This window comes from Rhinopithecus roxellana, chromosome 15, assembly GCF_007565055.1.
Source record: "Rhinopithecus roxellana isolate Shanxi Qingling chromosome 15, ASM756505v1, whole genome shotgun sequence".
Classification (NCBI taxonomy): Eukaryota; Metazoa; Chordata; class Mammalia; order Primates; family Cercopithecidae; genus Rhinopithecus; species Rhinopithecus roxellana.
In genome coordinates, this window is record NC_044563.1 from 27680161 (window position 1) to 27702797 (window position 22637).

General features: G+C 38.9%; 1 protein-coding gene across 2 annotated transcripts in view; it reads right to left on the reverse strand.

Annotated features, from left to right (window-relative positions):
- Positions 1–22637, reverse strand: part of LGR4 (leucine rich repeat containing G protein-coupled receptor 4) — a 108346-nt gene that overhangs the window by 46053 nt on the left and 39656 nt on the right. For both annotated transcript variants that reach the window (XM_030918433.1, XM_030918432.1), the window contains exon 2: positions 1872–1943. In XM_030918433.1, coding sequence (XP_030774293.1) covers positions 1872–1943 — 72 coding nt within the window. The remainder of the gene's footprint in view (positions 1–1871; positions 1944–22637) is intronic.

Here is a 22637-nt window from a genome sequence, read left to right on the forward strand (position 1 = left end):
AAGAAATCCAAGACGTGAACTTCGCTAAGCAGATTAACCAGGTTTGACTCCACATCCGGGTCTTCACTTCCAAATTCCTTAAAGTATAACCGGCAATCAAAGGCATCAACAAAGATGGTCTGCACACAATGGCCCCATCCAGAATGAGGGGAGCTTCTCCATTGCTGGTCTGGTACATTACCTATCCCATAGTGATTAAATTATACAATGGCTGAACAACCATTTGTTAATGTCCTTCCATTGCATAATTACTTCTGTAAAGAGAGACTAATCCTATAGTGTCAAATTGTATGTGAAATAAAAAGGAAGAGGTAAAGCATCTTAAGGCTGGAGAAGGGGGATGGAGGTGGAAACTTCAAATGGATGGTTTGCTTCTTTTAAACTCAATTGAAAAATCTTAATTAAAAATAAATTTATTACAAAATAATTAATGTTCACTATAGGAAAAAAAAAACATAGGAGGCAAAAATAAAACATATACTTTTACCCAAAGATAACATTTGGTATATACTCTTCTGCTTTTTTTTCTTATGCACTTTGAAAATAGTAAAATAAACATTAGCCAGCATTTATATAACATTCATTCTGTTTCATGTACTGTCCTAAGCATTTAATATAAATGAATTCACTCTGTCTTCACTAGAACACTATGAGGGAGGGACCATTATTAGCTGCACCTTTCAGACAAAGAAACTGAGCAGAGAGAATAATTTGACCTAGCTCATAAACTTGTAAGTGGCGAATAATCTCTGTTCAACTTTTGCTGTGGGAGCATTATATTTGACTAACTAGTGTGGGAGGAAACATTTCTCTGTATTAAATCTTTAACTACTATTTCAATATTCTATGAGAGTACACAATCTGGATATCTTATTTGACTCCTGTTCCCCACTCTCTAGGGGAGGGGCCAAGCTAAAAGATGGAGGACATTCGCTGACTTGGATCTAATACTCAGCAGCTGGGCTGTATGACACAATCTGTAATATGAATTTAGATTCCTTCAGGGCTATATCTCTTTGATGTTCTTAGTATCAAACTGTCACCCTCCTACCTCTATATATTATATAATCCATTAGCTTGGCCTTTAGAAGCCTATATTAACTTAATTCAAGTCGATTTTATTTTTTCGCTGGGATTCTTAAAATATAATATACAGTTCCCAATTCTTTTAAAACCCAAAAGTGCCTATTTTGATTATGGACTTCAAAAAAGTGTGGAGAGCACAACAAAAAGGAGGTTGAAACAAGGAGAAAATATTTCCACAGTGCAAACTGTTAAATTGGAAATGTAAGATGCAACTGACAAGTTCAGAAACATTCTCAAAGTTAAAGGTGCTTGTAGAGACCTGGACAGTGTTTCATGCCTTCACCGCATTTCCAAAGGTCATCTGCAATTGTCCAAGGGGTCCTACCCTCAGTTTTCTGCTGGCTTGCTGTTGAGATTGTTGCTCAATGACCCTGAAACACCTTGTGTTATTTTTTGTGGTTCTGTTACCCATATAGCAACTCCTTGGCAACAATGGTAATTATACAGCAGCCTTGTTATCTCAGAATAACACTGTAATTAACTGGTGTCACTGCAGCATTTGCAGTTATAATAATTGCAGCAAAAAAGTCCTGTGGAAGTAGCATTTTTTAAGTTATGGCTTTCAAAAATAGCTTCAGCAACTACGCTACTTAGAAAACCAAGTTTATTTTCCCCAAGAAACACGATTTCCTCCAAGAAACATGATTTTCTCCTCACAAAGCCCACTGAAACTAAGCTATCAGAATGTCTCCTAACAGAAAACATCAGACTTTCTCTGTAGCAAAAGCTTCCAAAATGAATTGGGGAAAAAGTCATACACACACATTTCTCAAAGTAATACTTACAGCTCTTCTAGAAAAGGAAAGTTCTTAAACGCATCTTCTGGCAACTGAGTAATGTTGTTCATACTGATATCCCTGGAAAACATAAAGTTAAGAATATTGTTAATTAAGTGGCATGAAGCTTAAGCATTTAATCCAACAGAAAACTAACTAGGTGCTACAATTTTGTGAAAGGGCATAGAAGACACATAGAAACAGTCACAATTTGGCTTCAGAATGCAATATTCAGAAAACACAGAAAAGCTAAATGTTTTGTTATAAATTATGTCGCGTAATTTAGAAATATACTCAGATCCTGTATTTTCCCCTCTTAAGTATCATTGGGAAAAAAGTTTCAAACTACCTACAATAAGTGGGCCAGGGTGACTTCCCTGTGCTCTGGTATTCATGGCAGTACACATACCTATCAAAATAAACCAATGAATACTCTAGGAACGATATACAGAATTCGCAGGTGAGGGTGGCTTCTGGAGTCACTCAAGGACAATAAAAGCATGTCCTAGCTCTACCCTAGTCATATTTTCTTCAAAACCTATAAAAGTCCTCCAGGTAACAGTTGTCAGTGGATTTCATGTTCCGCCTATGAACAGATGCAGGCTAAGGACAAGTGCATACATGATAGGTATGCGGTCCATTTCCAGTTTTCCCTTAAGAGCGTCCACAGAAAGAAAACTCACCCCACAATATAACTCAACAATTCACTAGTTCAAACAGCTAAAAAATACTTTATTAACCATTTCCCTCTTCCCTGGCAGCTGCCTTTTGAACTGGCTTTCTCGGCCACACTCCACTTGAGATCAGCACTGTGAAAGACAGGTTAAAACAGCCCCATAAGGGAAAGTCCCAGCATGCGCTGGGGCAGTGGAGCTGCCTCTTTCAGTTCCATGGTGTTTAATTCTGTGGCTGAGCCCTTGGGTCTCCCCTCTCGAGAACCTGGCATGAAAGTTCACATGTGGGACATGCCCATTAGTACAGTACATATATTGGTATGAGGAAGGAGAAGAGAAATGAAGCATACCAAAGTCAGCTAACAATAATAATACTGTGTTATTCCATCCATTCCATCAGGTAAAATTTTCTTTTAAAGGAGGCGACACCTTCAGTATCATGCTAGGTACATCCTTTCTCCCCATCTTTCCTCCTATTAAAATTTAGAAATGGAATCCACATCCTTTCTTACTAGACTTTCCCAATGCAGGTTTGGAAAAGTTTTTGGCTTGGGAATAACAGTAACAGCAGCACCAACAAAAACGGCAGGAGCAGCAGCTAAGATGCAGTGCATGCTTGTAACATGGTAAGACTAGACAGAAAATCTCACTTTACAAATGGGGAAACTGAGGCTTACTGAGGTTAACAAAGCTTCCCCAAGACCATTCAACAAGCAGAATAACAGAAAACACCAGAGCCTATGACTTTAAGTGCAAATCATGAGTCTTCTTAAGCATTATTTGAATCCTGTTATTAATACTTCTCTCCAGTGGTAGTCAAAATGTAAAACAAATACTTGAGTCCCATCAAGCTTAAAAACTGGGAGGAATAATGCCCCTAATACCTTCACATAATTATCCATGAATCTCTGGAAGAGCAGTTTTGCTTGACAACTGGAGTTTAAAAAAAAAAAAAAAAAGGAGGACCAGGAATAGCTTTAGCAATTAAGGAACCAACATTAACCAACATTAATATATATTTCTTAGCACAAGAAATTTCCCTTTAGATGAATCTCATGACCATAGAGACATAAGTGCACTTTAAAATTTTATATCACTGAAAACAACCCAAGTCCTACTAAAGAAACTTATAAGAAAAGTCAAATTACTATGCTTCTCTAGGAATTACTATTTTAAAACCCAGGCCTCAATACTACTTTAGTCAGTGAACATTAGCCCTGGGGAAAGGGGAGAGGAAATGCTTTGTTTTTCATAAACACTCTAGCAAGATACTGGAGAAATGGCATCAAAACAGGGGTCAGAAAAGGCAGGCGCAACTCCCACAATGCCACATAGCCATTGTGTGATACTGGGCCTCCATCTGCTCATCAGTAAATTGAAGCTGATTGGTTGGGTGGCTTCGTGGCCTGACATGATATACTGTCGTCTTTATACTGACATTATATGCTGATTCACCCTTTTCTGTAGTTTCTTCATGGAGGAGTCCACCTTTTCAGATAAAAACAGATGAGATTCATTTTACAGAATGTTTCTGAAAAATTTATCACGACGCAGTTTAAAGACTATCCCTCTGTCATTATTAAATTACTAAATCACTCTCATGGGAGATACATTTGGCCTTAACCAATAAAATCCTTCTCAAGAATACAACAAAACATTTAATCATATCGAAAGCAAAATAATGATCTGATATGAGTAAACAATCATTCTGTAAAATATCAGACAGTTGTGGTGCTTTTTAGTCATTCCAATAAAAAGAGAAAGGACAAGAATAACTGACTGCTTTACAAAATGAGGCATTCTGTACAGTTTCCTCTAAGCTTGGCATACCTGAATTCAGGTGAGTTATCACTGTAACAGAAAAACTGATTAATTTCCTCATCAGAAAAAGGTCTGGGAGAGAACCAATTAATTGCCTCACCAGAAAAAGACACATAATTAGAGACAATTTACACCACACTATTCCAGTTTTTTAAAACATGCACACACACACACACACAGCTCTCATTTTTTTCCTTATAGTAACAAGACATAACAGGTAGTTTTGCTGTGAGCTGTTAATGCAATTAGTGAGACTCCATATTTACAAACTAATATATGTAAAACACACAGTGAGTTTTTCTTTCAAAGCTTCAGATTCATAAGCAATACTTATTTCTAAATTTTTCTTAATTTCACACACCTGGAGAGGTTCCCTCTTTACAGATGTTTTCTCTCATACTTTCTGGGATTCAGTTACAACATTTATGAAGTAAAAGGTTGGGGGTGGGGGCAGTGGTGAGCTACAAGATGTTATCTCTGGAGAAGCTCTGGAAACCTGTGGTTACAGAGTATAGATGCATGGGTATCCATTTAAAATAATGAGGGTTGATGGTGATAAACAACCTATAGATAGTCTTAAGAGTAGATTCTAGACCTGACATTACCAACACCATAAAGAGAATCCGAAGTACACAGACTTTATAAATAAGAGGTTAGAAATGATGACCTATGACAATAATTACAAATATATGAGGCTCAAAAGCCATATAAATTACTATGATACATAAATAAAAGGAAGCTGTTTAAAGAATTTTCAGCCAGAAGATGCTCCCACAGATTAGTACCTTCAAATTCACATGAGTAGCACAATCTTACCAGTGGCATCAGTAATAAATCCCAGGAATTCACCTTCTGGGATAGAGAACTAAATATAAATATATATCATATGAGGTCAAAGCACCACTAACTCACAAATGTCTCAGAAGGGCAATTTCCAGAGAGCTGATGGCCTTACTTGGAGCCAGCATTGAATACAGGCTTTGGCGCCAGACAGACCAAGGTTTACATATGAATTTACTACCACTAGCTGTGTGATCTTTGCAAATTGTTCATCTTTTCTGTGCCCTGGCTTCTTCATTTGTAAAATGGAGGCAGTAATAACTGAACCTTATAGATTGCTGTGAAGATCAGAAAATGTCAGGTTATGTGTAATAAGTTCAACAAGAAAAAGCTGTTATCTCATCATCATCCCATGTTTTTGCTGCTCCTCGAAGCCATCTGAATCCAATGGACCAAGACCAGACTAAAAGGAGACACCACATTGCCTTTGTTGGCCTTCTCAGAAAGAAATCACTTTTACAGAAGACACTAAATGTTGCAGAAGACCTAAAACTTGGAGCAGTTGTTCCTAAACACAAAATTAAACTCCAGAACCCCAGGAGACAAAGATTTTAAGCTGGGAGAACCCTTCGAGATCAAATATTTCATTTAAACAAAAGATTAGAAATACAAAAGCACACCACCTTCCCAGAAAAATAAACATGAACTCCCAAATACCAGCAGTCATTGATTTCAAAATTAAAATTTAAAGGGTGCAATTGTTTAATTGAAACTGCCAAATCTCCCCAGTGGTTAAACTCTCATCTTTTTTTCCCCCATAAAATTCATTAATGCTAAAGTATCTACAGAGTAAAGAATATCATGTTTCAACAAGGTACCTTTTAAGATCCCTGTAAAATGATCCCTAAGCGAGCCTAACCAGTTTGCTGATGGCTAAGCATGTACCACTGTGGACTCTAACACTGCATCCTTACTGGGTCTGGGCCTTCTGCCACAGAATTATTTAATTTTAAATATACTGTGATTGACCCAATGTTATCTAAATTTGAACAAGCCCTCCTATTTGTATTAGATAAAACTGTACTGCTACTACTATATTGTTGATTTTATCTCAAATATTACCTGGCAGTTTAAAAAGTGACTAAATTATATACAGGTTCAAGAGAACACAGGGTTCTCTAAAGTGTTCTCTAGGAAAAGAAAAAAAAATGATGGTGATGTCCATAAACTCAAAAAACACATGTTGATAATGACCAAGAATGTCACCTTCAAATCTTAAAAATAAAAAAAAATTAAAAAAACTCTCCCAATGACTTTTCCAGGGTCTATAGTATGACCAAAAACTAAAAACTAAAAGTGAACTTTGCAAAATGACGCTGGTGGAACAAATTTGAAGGGAAGGTCTCTCTCAACCACAAGTAGTAAAGACACACATAACACCAAAGTTCTAATCAAAGTTCATTAAGGATTTGATTTCTGACACTATTTCATATCTTTGGGAAAGTAATCTCATTTTTCCCCACCTTCTTTTTTTTTTTTTTTTTTTTTGAGACGCAGTCTTGCTCTGTCGTCCAGGCTGGAGTGCAGTGGCCGGATCTCAGCTCACTGCAAGCTCCGCCTCCGGGTTCAGGCCATTCTCCTGCCTCAGCCTCCCAAGTAGCTGGCACTACAGGCACTCACCACCTCGCCCGGCTAGTTTTTTTGTGTTTTTTAGTAGAGACGGGGTTTCACTGTTAGCCAGGATGGTCTCGATCTCCTGACCTCGTGATCCGCCCGTCTAGGCCTCCCAAAGTGCTGGGATTACAGGCTTGAGCCACCGCGCCCGGCCTTTCCCCACCTTTTTATAATAACAAAAGTAACCACTGTTAATTGTTTTTAAAAAATTGAAATAGAGAAAACCATCCACAATATCAACACCCACTGATACCACTGCCATATTCCATGAATTTCATTACATATTTTTTCTATGTATGGTACATATTTTTACAAATCTGAAATCGTATAGTTCTGAACATGTTCATCTCTTGACACCAAAAAGATTCTTCATTTACAAAATGAAAAAAATCTTCCTTGAAAATACCTTCAAATGAAAGTATAAACATTGAAGTCTAATATATATCAATCTATTTTTAGCAGCCCATACATCATGGGATTGGAACATCTTTGCTACTGAAAGCCACCATGTCAAAAGGAATACAGGTTAATTAAGGGCTTTCCTTTACAAGAGGAAAAGGAGATATCCTGTCATCCATTTTACAAATATTTACAAAATATCCATTATGCACATATGTGCAAGGTACTGTGCGAGGATAGTAAGGCTTTTATGCAGAAAGATGTTATCAATAGGGTTTTTTTTTATGATTATTAAACTCCATCAGTCCATTCTATTCTTAACTTGCTATTACTGTTTAAGATATTGTTGCAACATTCAATTAAATTTAACTGTTTTAAAATTGCACTATTTCATTTTGAAAACAAGAACAGCTACATGAAGATATGGCTATTTAAACTGCAGAAATGCGGCCAAAACAGTGTATGTGCCACGTTAGATTTTGCTCCAAAGATATTTTTTTTGACCCTACATGTTTTAGCACGACTAGAATCCAACCAAGTGTCACAATAGACACCCTTCTAATGTCTGTGCACCATTTCTACTACAAACAGTTTTGAGCAGTAGGATAAACTGGCTCCATGCTGTCTGACATCTTCTCTGTTTTTTTCAGGTACCAAGGCTCAGTACTTCCCAGCAAGAGGAATCCAAAACATGCTTCTCTACAGCCTTGGAATTCTTAAGGGGACAGATGCCACAACACCCATATTGACACTTAAAAATAAACATTAATTACGGCAGAGACAAGTTATCAACTTGTAAAGTCATCTATTTAAGGTACTTCAACATCCTAAGTATAATCTTTCTTAACAACTTGGAAAGGCTAGAGAAAATGTCACCTTCAAATCTTAGAAATGAATTTTAAAAACTTGTTTCTATCAGAAAAACATTTAATTCATTTTATGATCATCTACTTTAGTGGATTAAAATCATTTTCTTTTTTTTCTTTTTCTTTTTTTTTTTTTTTTTTTGAGACTGGAGTCTCACTTTGTTGCCCAGGCTAGAATGCAGTGGCACAATCACGGCTCACTGCAGCCTCAACTGCCCAGGCTCAAGCAATTCTCCCACCTCAGCTTCCCAAGTAGCCGGGACTACAGGCAAGCACCACCTTACTCGGCTAATTATTTTTTTATTATTTGTGGAGACCAGATCTCACTATGTTGCCCAGGCTGGTAAAACCTCTATTTTAGTACCTTTTAGGATATTCCCTTCAAAGACTTTCAAAGCTGTGCTGCCATTGTTAAGAAAATGAAACAACACAAAAAAGATTGGGAAGAAATATTTACAAAAATATAAATAATTTATATTACAATGTATAAAGAACTCTTACAATCAATAATAAGAAAAGTCTGATTTTAAAATGGGCAAAAGATTTGAACAGATACGTCACTAAATAAGATACACAAATGGCAAATAAGCACATGAAAAGATGTGCATAGTAGTTAATAAGGAAATGCAAATCAGACCACAATGAGACATCATACAACTATTAGAATGGCTAAACTTTTTTTAAATAGCAGCTGACAATACCAAGTACTGATAAAGATGTAGAACAACTGGAACTCTCATCTGCTGTTGGCAATAAGCAAGATGGTACAGCCACTTTGGAAAACAGTTTGGTAATTTCTTATAAAATTAAACATATACTTATGACTATATGACTCAGCAATCCTAGACATAAATTCTATATATTTGCCCCAAACTGGAAACAACCTGAATTAGTGAATGGATAAAGAAATTTTGGTATATCTATACAATGGAATATTATCCAGCACAAAAAGGAGCAGACTACTGATATAAGCAACAACATGGATGATTTCAAACACCTTATGCTAAGTCAAAGAGGCTAGATGCAACATGTTACATGTTGCATGATTCTATTTATACAGCATTCTGGAAAACGTGAACTTATAGACACAGAAGATTGATCAGAGGTGGCAACAGCTGGGGGGTGGAGAAAAGACTGGCTACAAAGAGGCATTAAAAACATTTATGTGGTGATAGAAATTATCTATATCTTGATTTTGATAGCAGTAACACAACTGTACAGTTTTTCAAAACTTTTCAAAACTGTACAGTTGTGTGAATTTGGCTGTATGTAATTAAGCCTTAATACCAGTATTTTGTGGGATTTTTCCTTTATAACAAAGAGCATATATGATAGTGTCTCCTCACATTTCCCCCTCAAGAAAAAAAATAATTCATCCTATGTCTAGCCATTCTGCAAGTCCTACTCCAAATGAAAAATTGCGATGCATAGCTCTGTCTTGAGAATCGAGAAACATGGGGCTCTTTTCTGTCTTTGCGATTTTGGCTATCAACTTGTAGCAGAACACTGGGCCCAGTTTCTTCATTATCTCTTTACTAAGCACCTATTAGGTCTGTGCCTGTGTGCTAGGATGAGTGTGACATAGTCTCTACCCTCAAGAGCTGTCTGAGGCAGTGAGAGGAACAAAACAAGTAAATACTATGACATGTGTGACCCAGCAAGTGAAGATGATCGAATCAGACCTCGAGCTCAAAAAAGCCTTCCAACACCAAAGCTGCTGTGCAGTTACAAAGGACAGATATCACTAATATCAAAGTTAAGTATATCACATATAAAAATAAGCATGTTCATGACAATTGTTTAGATTTACATATAAAATATATATTACATATAATATACATACACACATGTACATTCATACACACACACCTATATATGTATACGGTCATAATATAAATGTAATCCACACTGGGTTCATACTAAAATAAATTTATTTTTGAAAGCCTCTGAACTAGATAATGTGTGTCTTGGGGGAAGGTGGAGGGCGCCTTCCTGTCAGAAAGAATATCATGTGTGAAAGCATGGTCAAATGAGATAAAACCACAGTGGTCAAAGAGATAAAACCATCAAGGAATTAGAGAATTACAAGCAGTATGGTCAAAAAAGATAAGACCACCAAGGAATTTGATCATTATAGGCAGCATGTGTACAAGTGGTGAGAAAAGCTACTCAGACAAGCAAAAACTACATCCCAAAAGGTCTTCATACATGACCTTTAGAAATCAGAACTTTATTCTAAAAGTGTAGAAAGCTGCCAGCAAAGTTTATGCACATCAAGTTTGCTGTAGAAATGTCATCTTGACAGCCATATATTACAATGGGACGAAGGGAGGGGAAGCTAGGAAGAAAAAAACCCAGACCTGCTCAATTCCAGCTTCCTTCACTGTAAAGTACTGTGTACCAACTAACCTCTAAGGCCCTTTCTAAATCTATCATTATTACTCCTACTTCGACATTCCTGCTCCTGCACATTCCATGCATAATTATGGAACCCTAAGAAACCCTTAGATTCATGCTTTTCCTATCTGTATGTGTAGGCCCATTTGCTTGTGTTAGCAAGTATGGGAGTAAGTACAGGCTAAAATAGACCCCCTTCAGAATTATAAGAGTTCAACAATTAAGAAAGATGCATGACTTCATTTCCAAAGGTATTATTTTATGCTGTAATTGTTTACACTCTTGATGAAGCAATACAGCCTAGGAGACATTTAAGGGTGTGTTCTTCAGGAGGATGCTAACACTAGAAGGTAGAAAAGAGGATAAAACACTGGTGTGTAAATATCACAACACAACAAAAGGTATATGTGGCTTAAATTACAAATTCTTAAAAGGGTAACTAAAAAATAAAACTATTGGATGGTGCCCACCTACAAAGAAATAAATATAATAAAACAAATAAAACTAGTTAGACTAATTCAATATTTTCTAGCTTTAAAACAAGTTTCAGCTTCTTTTGTTTTTTTTTTTTGTTTGTCTGTTTTTCTTTTGGTCTTTTTAAACAGGTTGGTTTTCACAAGTGTGGGATATGTTGTAAAGAGAAAAATATAAAATACTCTAATTCTGGAGTAATGTCTATTAAACGGCAAAGAAAAATAAATGCCAAAGACAAAAAAAAAATTACTTTCCTGTCTCTAATTTGATCAAGAACCCTACCATCTGGCATAATAGGGAATACATAAGGGTTAAAACTATAATATTCCTTGTTTTCTTCCTACCTAACTGGTGTTCCCAGGCATTCTTTGGGTGTCAACAGCTGTTCTGGTAACCTTACGATGACAAAACAGTGTTTATTACCAGCCAAGACACACAGACAAAATACTATTTCAATAGTCCATTTAACATCAACAAGAAGCATTATAAAGATTATCGTCTGGGCAAATTGGAAACACTGAATTACTTCATCCTAGCAGACAAAATGCACTATTCATAAAGAAAACAATCCAACAGCATTTAGTATGGTAAATATTCTAATTAACTAAATGGTTTATGTTTTATTATGGCTACACTTATTAACACGACTGATAGGAAAACATTACTTCACAGTCCTTACCTTCAAACATGCACGCCCACGAAAACTTCTGTTTAGACGCGTTTTTTTTTAAACTTCGGCTCACAACAATTAATGGATTGTGAAATCACTTCAATGGGTCTGAGCCAACTTTTTTAAAAAATTGAAATAGGAAAGAATAGAACAGAAAAATGCCAGAATGCATCAAATGTTGTAAAGGTAAGTATCAATTCAGGAAAATTTGTTTCAGCATGTACCTGCTTCTCTCTCCCTGATTGCAAACTCTGAATGCCCTGGTTTAGCCTCAAGTTCGAATATATTGTCCATGAAACAGAGTCAAAACCATGAGTTCACAAGGAATTGCCTACTCAAGTCAAATATTTCTTATTCCTCCACTTAAACTGAATCAAAATTATAGCTGCCTTCCTAGTACCACAAGCTTGGCCCAGTGATTTTAAAAACCTTTAAAGTTTCCCTTTTCTTTGTCCACATCCTAATCTTTAATATTTTAGTGACATGGGCTCTCTAAAACTGATAGTAACAGTATGAGAGACTGCCAATGAGATCCCATGGGGTATTTAAGAGAATTTCTTACACTTCTATTTTCCACTGTTTCTATAGAACCGGTGATAAACTGAGATAGCTCTATTTTCACTCTGCTACCCCTGGGTTCTATTGAGTTTTTATAAGTATACAGTAACATTGTGACATTTTTTTCACTTACTGTGCATAAAATGTTTATACATAACCTTGATAAAACCGTCCCTACATATTTTGATTTTAAGATTAAAAAAAACAAAACAAGGGGAAAAAAACACAAAAAACCTACACTCCAATAAATCCCCCCTAATGCCCCCAGTCTGAAAGGGGCCTTCCAATAAGCACTGTTTGTACATTCAATAAGTGACCTAGGCAAGAGCAGCTCCAGTTTCTAAGACACTAAGGCACTGACCTCATTATGTTGAGGCAAGAGAAGAATTCTAAATGATGAGGCAATCTATATACCCTGAAGACCAGCTGCCAACCGTCAGGGCCTGAACCCAAAGGCAGGCTCCCTGGGATTTCACCATCCCTGTAATGCAGGCTTGTGGAGCAATCACTTCCCTTCAGGCGATGAGGCGTGCAGACTCCCCTCCCTAACACATACCCCCCACACACTCTCTCTCCTTTCTCCCCTCTGCTCTGATGGCCATTTTTTAAAGGCTTATAAAAATGTATTCTATCCTTAAAGAAATGACTCAAAATTATAACTGGGATGACTCAATTGTTTCTATTAACTGTAAGACAACAGACATTGATAATGATGATTTATAAAACGTCAGTAGAGATATTCCCTTGGGAATGACTTATAACTCATTAAAATCACTAATGATTTATTCAGTATAGAAGAGGCTGTGCCATTAGAGCATGACAAGGTCCTGAATCTTGGGGAGCAAATATTCTTAAACCTGGTTTGTAATACTCCTGGACAGCTCCACTTGTGACAAGTCTTTAAGTTCTGAAAGTCCCAGAAACAAACAAAAAGTTTAAATTATTTTTAATTTCTGCAATCAATACGAATAATATGGTCCCTTGTTTCTTTCTCTAGGGAGAAAACAACGTGCTGCCATGAAATTTGCTTAATAAGAAAAAATAGAGAACGAGGCATACACACACCCAGACACAAACACAAATTTCACACAGTAGAACATAGTTTTCTGTCCAGAGAAAGATGACTGAGAGTTACTGCTTTATGACATTTACCTGAGAAAATTTCTCAATTCTGCAGCTGATCTGGTTTTTACTGAAGCAGCTGCTGTTACTAAATTAGTAAGCAGAAAAACGAATGTCTTAGAAAATAAGCTCCTACAAGGAAGAGAATACCTAATTCCTCTAACCTCCAGCAAAACCAGCCACACACCTCTGATTCACATACATACATACACACATACACATTATAAAGAGAATAATCTTAAAGAATATAAGGCCAGGCACAGTGGCTCACCCTGCAATTCCAGCACTTTAGGAGGCCGAGGAAATAAGATTGCTTGAGCCCAGGAGTTCGAGACAAGCCTCAGTAACATAGTGAGGCTGCTTGGGAGCCTGAGCGAGGCTACTCAGAGGCTGAGGTGGGATGACTGCTTAAACCTGGGAGGGTGAGGCTGCAGTGAGCCAAGATGGCACCACTGCACTCCAGCCTAGGTGATAAAGTGAGACCCTGTCTCTCAAAAAAAAAAAAAAAAATACATAAAAAATAAAGAATGTAAGTTGGAGGGTCAACTCAGATAGCATGAAGTAGGTGACAACAATAATATATTCTGGTTGGCCTGGTATAATTCCAGTTTATAGTTATTGTCTCAGCATAGTTCTTTTTTTTTTTTTTTTTTGGAGACAGAGTCTCACTCTGTCACTCGGGCTGGAGTACATGTGGCACAATCAGAGCTCACTGCAGCCTCAACCTCCTGGTCTCAAGAGATTATCCCACCTCAGCCTCCTCAGTAGCTAGGACTACAGGCATGCAGGGCTAATTTTTTAAATTTTTTTGTAGAGACAGGATCTTGCTTTGTTGCCCAGGCTGGTCTAGAACTCTTGGCCTCAGTGAAGATCCCACCTCAGCATCCCAAAGTGCTGGGATTATAAGAAGGAGCCACTATAACCAGCCTCCATCATAAATATTAATAGTACACCCTTTCACTCTCGAAGGTATCCTCCTATGGACAGTAAATGAACTGACCATCCCACTAATAGCAGTAGATATGGCTGAATAAAGCTGGGTGGGTTGTGATGGGAAGAGGTAAAATTTTTGGTTTGGACTGCCTTGGGAAAGGAGCTTGAATAAAAGGCTAATTCCTCATCTGTACAATATTATAATATTAAGAAAAACTTAAACTTATGGAGAATCTGTAAAGTTTATAAATATCTCTTTGATTGATCCCCTGCTCTTCTTCCTGGACCCCTATGCTCCTCTGTTAGGGTAGGGTCTGTGTTTTGCTCACTGTTGTATGCCAAGCCTCTAGTACCATGTGTGGTCATAGCAACTGTTGAGTGAATGATGTGCCAGACATTGCATTAAATGCTTTATGTAGTAATAGTAGCAAGTACTTACTTGGCACTTCCAAAGAAAAACAGGCCTAACAGTTTTCCAACCATCTAAATCAAAGGGCTGGTTGCAGGAGGAAAGAAAGGGAAGACATATAAAATATCTTCTTTACATGTGACACCTAATAAGTTTCTGGGAAAGACCAATATTTCCTATGGACAGAGCATTAACAACAGATTTCCTCCCTGTCTATTGCTACAATCAAATAATTTTACATGCAAACACATTGGGGAAAAAGCAGGGAAGAGAGTAAGGTTTTCATTTAAATACAAGTTACTGCATTAAAAATAGCTTGGGAGGAATGATGTAAAACTGGATTTCAGTAAAACTAATTTTTCTTCCTCAAAATTTCAAAATACAGGCTTTATCCTATAAATGGTATCTCACAGAACCACTGAACTAGAAAGCATAGTGGTTAACAATTTCCCCAAGCCAGTCCAAGAGCCTGCTATATAACTCTTACTAGATGTATAACCCTGGGCAAGTCCCTTAATCTCTGTGCCTCAGTTTCTGCAAGTGTAAACGGGGATAATGATTCTGACTTTAGAACACTGCTATAAAGATTAGATGACATGACCTCTGGAGAATGCCCAGCTCATAGCAAAGAGTCAGTTATTATTATTTTTCTATTACCACCAACATGCAATCACCATCTAATCTAACCATCTCATTTTAATAATGAGGGAAATGAGACCCAGACAGGTTAAATAATTAAAGCACCAAGATCAGACTCCAAATGATAAATCCTGGTCCACGATTCTTTCCACTACCTTAAGTTGGATTGTGTTGCAGTTATGTTTTTAAAATATGCTTTGGAATTTGGGGAAATAATTTCCCCAGAAACAATGGTCAAATGGTGCTTAGACTATGAAGTTAATGGGTCAGAGTGGGGTGAGCCCCTCCCTGTAGCTAAACTAATGACCTAATGTTACAACAAAACATCAAAACAAAGAGAAAAACAGTACTACCAGTACCTAACCAAGGAAATGCAGGAAAAGTCTCTTCTTGCTTATTAGGCATAATGGTCCTTGTAGAAGTTTAATAAATTTAAAATGAGGCAAAATTTATAACATGGAATTCTGGGTACCTTTAAAAGGAGTGGATGTATTATTGATGGTAGTATGTTCAGTTTTACTTAAAAAACTCACAGCTTTTCTGGTTGTTGATCAACATATCTTTATTGGCGTGATGAGCAAAACATTCCCTCTGATCTTAAGGGGAAAAAGAGCAGCTGTATGCAAGTGGGGAAGACAGCCAAGTAAAGGAGTACAGGGAAGGGCCTCTGAAACGAAAGAACAGCTGGCACGAAGGTAGAGTCTAGAGGACAGAGCCATTCAGGAAACTGCAAGTAGACAAGTATGGCTGGGTTATGGGGCTGCACATTGATTGGCAGGTGGAGGCTGGGGTCTCTGAACAACCTAGAAAGATAACCCAGGCTCATATTACAGTTGCCAGGGAAGTTCCATATAATACAGAGTTTGAGAATGGAACAAGAAGGTATGAAATATTTTTTAAGGAACATAACCAAGTTTGCTTTACAAAGAAATTCTGGCGGGTAGGCACAATTTTTACATTCCCTAAAGCTTTGCAACTACTTTTATTGAAACAGCACATTGGCACTCTTCTCCTGGCCCACAATGAGTGATGTTAGAAGTAGCAGCTTCAAGAAACTGATTGCTATGCATATTCCAAGAATGCCAATGAGGTTACTATTCAGGAAGCTACACCGAATTCCCTTTATCAGAGCCCTTGGGAAAAAAGTTCTCTCTGACCTCAATTCCAAGAATAGCTGCGTTTCTCCTTCACGACTCATCTTTTTTATCTTATGGACAACATGGAATCACAGAAATGGACCCTCTTTCCCTATCAGCTAAAGATTCTGTGAGCCAAAACTGTAACCCGATGTTTACAAATGCATACATTAGGTGAGCAGCTTCAGTAATTCCTGTCCTGGATTCGTATTTTCTCGCCCTGTTTGGCAAGAGTCGGGGGTTGGGGGTGGTTCTTGGTCATCTCATCGACTTATTTTGCATTTTATCTTACGCATTTTTTTGATAAGCTATCTTGCATTCTTTTTCTTTTTTTCTTTTTTTGTGAGATGTAGTCACCCAGGCTGGAGTGCAGTGGCACGATCTCAGCTCACTGCAACCTCCGCCTCCCAGGTTCAAGTGATTCTCCTTCTCCAGCCTCCCGAGTAGCTGGGATTACAGGCATCCATCACCACATCTGGCTAATTTTTTGGTATTTTTAGTAGAGACTGTGTTTCACCATGTTGGCCAGGCTGGTCTCAAACTCCTGACCTTAACTGATCTGCCTGCCTTGGCCTCCCAAAGTACTAGGATTACAGGCATGAGCCACTGCGCCCAGCCTATCTTGCATTCTTTTTGGAATGAAATGGATTATATTAGTATCTTGTGAGCACCCTCTATGTGCCTGGCATGCATACGCCAACAAATGCCCAAACATGTCTTGCTTGGAAGTATAAAAAGGTGATTGCAGAGTCAAGAAGGAAAGATCAACTACGAGGGATAAATGAGATCCTGAACCAAAAGAGCAGCACAAGGGACAGAAAGGGATAGATAGATAAGAGCCCCCTCGGGGGCAGAACCAGTAGAACTTTGTTACTGAATGTTACTGATTAGAGGTTGGAAAAAAAGGTGAACTTTTCTTTTTTTTATTTTTTTCTTTTTAAGAGACAGGCTCTTGCTATGTTGCCCAGGCTGGACTCAAACTCCTGGGCTCAAGGGATCCTCCTGCTTTGGCCTCCCAAGTAGCTGGAACTACAGGCATGTACCACTGTGCCCAGCTTAAAGGCAAACTCTGAAGATGACATGTTGGTTTTTTTGTCCATGTGTCCGGTAGAGTGATGCTGCTGTCACCTGGAGACACAACAGGAGGAAACTGTGTGTTGGGTCTGTCAGGTCATGTGTTGTTATTCAGCAGGGAGTTGTAAATTCAAGCCTAGAATTGAGAAGAAATGTCAAAGAGGAGGTAAAGGTGAGGGAGTGGGCAACATGGAGCATTAAAACTGCAGAAGTGGATGGCATCACTTAGAGATAAAGAGGAGAAAAATAAAGAAAACGGCTGAGAAAAACATTTCTAGACATAACCAAAGTTGAGGAATAGAAACAGAGCAGGCACAGTGGCTCACGCCTGTAATCCCAGTACTTTGGGAGGCTGAGGTGGGCAGATCACTTGAGGTCAGGAGTTCAAGATCAGCCTGGCCAACATGGTGAAACCTCGTCTCTAGTAAAAATACAAAAATTAGCTGGACATGGTGGCAGGCGCCTGTAGTCCCAGCTACTCAAGAGGCTGAGGCAGGAGAATCACAAACCCCGGAGGTGGAGGTTGCAGTGGGTTGAGATTGCACCACTGCACTCTAGCCTGGGCGACAGAACGAGATTCCGTCTCAAAAAAAAAAAAAGGAATAGAAACAGGAAGGGGAGGTGGGGAGGTGGGAAGCAGGAGTGATCAGGAAACAGAGGAGGAACCTAAAAGAAAAGCTTCCAGGACAGAAAGTGTTCTGCTGTCCAAGGTTGCAAAGGAATCTGTAAATAGAGGAGCCACAGGATTTAGTAATTAGATCATTTGTCAATATGTTTATCATAGCATGAATCTCACACATATTAACCATGACTAAAAATGTTTTTCCCTTATTTTGGCTCTGGAGTAGAACAAAGAAAAGGAGAGAATTTCCTGAGGTGACTGGGCAAGATTTAAAAGAGCAAAGGAAAAGAAACACAAGGTTTGAAAAGGATGTGTGTAAACATGTGAGAAAGAGACTGCCTGAGGTGGATCTTCCTGGGCTGGGATCCTGAGAGACAGGAAGAGGGGGGACCTCCATGTGACTGTTCCCCCTGCAGCCCTGCAGGGCAGGGGGAAGTTCCCCCATCAGTGAGCAGGTGGGGCTACCTCCTGACCACACCTCAGCAGGGTGCAGTGGTGTAGATGGGGCCCCAGACATCTGCGAGTACTTGGCATCTATTCCTTTATTCTCTGACTCCAGTATGGTTCATTCTAGGCTCACTCTCACATTGAATGTACTCCTCTCACTCCTACATCACAACTATGTATTTTTTTCCTAGTGTGTTTTCCCAGCTCTTCCCCAGCTATAGTAATTAATTCAAAGACGCCATCACTTAAGTGCCAATCAAAGCTCCATCGAGATCCAAGAAGAACAATAGTATGCTTATATGCAGTCTTTTAATTTAAATTACCAGTTGAGTCACTACATGCCAACAATTAAGCAATGACACACACACAGATTATACTCCATGTTAATGGGGCTAAATCAGAGATCTCAGAGAACAAGTTGCCCTGGACAGCCAAGCTTTCCAGATAGCTAAGGTTTACCTTCAGGGGAATGGAGGAGGTGGAGGCACAGACACTTAAATAACTTGATAATGACTATTTTTCTAATATGTTATTTGTGCTTCTCTGCTTTCTAAAACAGCACATAGGAAATATAATTTAAGCTTTTCACGGGCCTCCATTATGAACATCCCCAGGCGGTGATAAGCCAGCAGAAACAAAAACAGTGCATTCCTCCAGCTCACTTCTATCTTGTTTCTCCACCCCTCGACCCCTTGCCTCAATCCAAGCCATCACCATCTCTCCCAGGACCACGACAGTAGCCTTCTGTCTGGTCTCCCTCTTTCCATGCTTGCCCCTCTGAATTCAACCTACACATGGCAGTCAAAGCCATCTTTTTAAAATGAGAAGACAAATCATGCCAATCCAGTGCGTAGCACTCTCTTTGTTCTATATCAAGGCCCTACCTGAACTTGCTCCTGCATCCTCCCCAACATCATCTCAAATCATACTCACCCCACTCCCAGCTCCCCCAACTCCCACAAGAACGCAAACCTCTCTTCCTTCCACCTTTGCACTTGTTCTCTGCCTGGTCTACTCTTCCCTAGCTCTTCACATAGCACCTCCTTCTTACGTCCTGGTTTTATCTCAAATGTCACCCCTTCACAGTCTCTCCTTAGCCCCCCTAAAATGGCCACCAGTTAACTCTATATTACCAACCAGTTTATTTCCTCTGTCTAGTTATCATTGGATTTATCTTCTTTCCTTTTACTTTATTAGAAAACAAACTTTCTTCAGCATTAACCACTGAGCTACGGGTTCTCAGAAAGTGGTCCTATGTCACCTGGGAATGAGAATTTGATAGAAAGGACTTTCTTGTGCCCTCTCCAGACCAACTAATCAAACACTCTAGGGGTATTAACAAACTTTCCATGTGATTTTGATGCACGTTCACATGTGAGAACCACTGCGGTATATTACAGTGGCCCCTTATGTGTTCATGGTCTTCCCCACTAGAAAAGAACATTTATGAGGACAAAGATCTAGTCTGCCTTGTTCGCCACCAATTTTCTAACCCCTAGCCCAACACCTAACATACTATAAACATTCACGAGGAGGAGATATCCTATTCCATAACCAATATTTGTGTTACTAAACTAAAGCTGTGTAAACACCATGGACGTTTAAATGGTGTTGTTTTTCATCATCCCCCAAAGACACTGCCTAGCCTGGGTTTGCTCTTCCTTCTGTTTTTCTTCTTCCACGACTCTTGGGTCACTATATTTTTCTTCCATATTTCTTGGTGCTCAGGACAAAAGGACTGTCCATCCAAAGAACTTACTTATCCATGCAAGATGACCAATCTTCAAGAGTACTATATCCATACAATATTATTTCAGTCTCAAGAAGCATAACATGACTTTCAGCAAGGCTGCCTGAGTTCAAATCCAAGTTCTACCATGTATTAGCTGTGTGATATTCAACAGATGGATTAAATTCTGTGCTTTAGCTTCCTCATCTATAAATAATGAATCATGGTATCCACCTCACAAGGTTGCTGTGAGAATAAAGTAATTCATCATGTAAAGTGTTTGGATCATGCTGACATAAGCAAAGTACTCTATGCACACTGACTGTAATATGTCACATCCTGCTGGTTATTATCCCTAGTAGGATGGCAAATTCCTGGCCCTGATGGTTCAGGACTGAAATACTGATCTATATAGCAGAGCATTGCCACTCACTCCTAGGCAAGGAATAAAAAGGCATTCCACATACCAGGAGCACTAACCCTACTTAAGATGAGCTAGTCTTTATAATTCCCTAAATCCTCCTTCCCACAGTTTCCTACTGTACTCTAGTAGCCTTTTCCACTTGAACACCTTCTCTCGCCAGCCACCACCTTTGACCTTGCTTTCAAAATGCTCAGAAATAAAACAAGTATTTGTTTAACAAATTAGACATTTCCTGGAAGATGACTGCAGTTGAATGAAATTGCCCAGAGGTGGTCAAGCCACAAGATAAGGAGTACAGGAGACTGGCTGACCTACAAAGTGCTTGTCCCAGAGAAGACCCAATGGCAAAATTCAAAGAGGAAGACAGAAATAGCAGCCTATTTCTGCCCTTCAAATAACAGAGGAAAATTAAGAGAAAAGAAATCATGGAAGAACAATTGACATATAACAAAGAAGTTCTGGATATACATAGAACTTACAGACAGCAGTAAATAGCTTAAAATTACTAGGAACACTCAAGAGTGTCTAAAGCATAGCTCTGACAAGCCTAAGATCTTATAGAGGCCCCCCATTGCGCTTCTAGAGGCAAATTTAAATTCCTCTCCACCCACTGGCAGAAATTGAGATTCTCCATCAGTTACACTGCCTTAACCTTTCCTTTGCATGCTTCACCTATACTCTTCCGCTCTGGCTAGGTCCTCTTCCCCTAGATCTCCTTACCCCTATATCCTCCACACCACAACAGCTGGTTTCTTCCCACTTTTTTATTTTTATTTTTATTTTTTTATTTTTATTTTTTTTTTGAGACGGAGTCTCGCTCTGTCGCCCGGGCTGGAGTGCACTGGCCGGATCTCAGCTCACTGCAAGCTCCGCCTCCCGGGTTCCCGCCATTCTCCTGCCTCAGCCTCCGGAGTAGCTGAGACTACAGGCGCCCGCCACCTCGCCCTGCTAGATTTTTGTATTTTTTAGTAGAGACGGGGTTTCACCGTGTTAGCCAGGATGGTCTCGATCTCCTGACCTCGTGATCCGCCCGTCTCGGCCTCCCAAAGTGCTGGGATTACAGGCTTGAGCCACCGCGCCCGGCTTTTCCCACTTTTGTTCCCACTACACCAATGCTACTCAAAATCTGAGTAGTCTGCAAACTGTTAACATTCCACAATGAGACAAGCAGAGCTACTGAGAGTTTACATCATGGCAACAGGACAAATTTTATGACTTTGAATCAACAATAAGAACTTTGGCTTTGTATTATGTAGGCTTTCTTTGTTCCATTTTATTTTCCTGAAAATTAATCTCTATATTTTATAAAAACATGAACCATATTAGACTGGAAATTAAAAAAAAAAAAAAAAAAAAAAAAAACTGGCACCTCAGCACAGGAATGTTAAGGAACACTACCCTAGATCACTCACAGAGAACACTCTTCTATTCTTTTTTTTTTTTTTTTTTTTTTTTTTTAGACAGTCTTGCTCTGTCGCCCAGACTGGAGTGCAGTGGTGCCATCTCGGCTCACTGCAAGCTCCACCTCCCAGGTTCATGCCATTCTCTTGCCTCAGCCTCCCGAGTAGCTGGGACCACAGGCACCCACCACCACGCCCAGCTAATTTTTTTTTTTTTAGTAGAAATGGGGTTTCACCATATTAGTCAGGATGGTCTCGATCTCCTGACCTCATGATCTGCCTGCCTCAGCCTCCCAAAGTGCTGGGATTACAGGCATGGGCCACCACGCCAAGCCCACTCTTCTATTCTTTTCTCCCACAACCTAATGTTCTTCAGAGTGTGCTCTAAACTATCCTCCATGAACAATCTCAATCAATGTGAACGTTTCTCCTATAGTTTGTACCCTATCATCACGTAAGCTGCTGGAATTTTTTTTAATGAACTAAACAGAAAGTCAAAACAAATAATTCACTCTATTCCTGTGCAA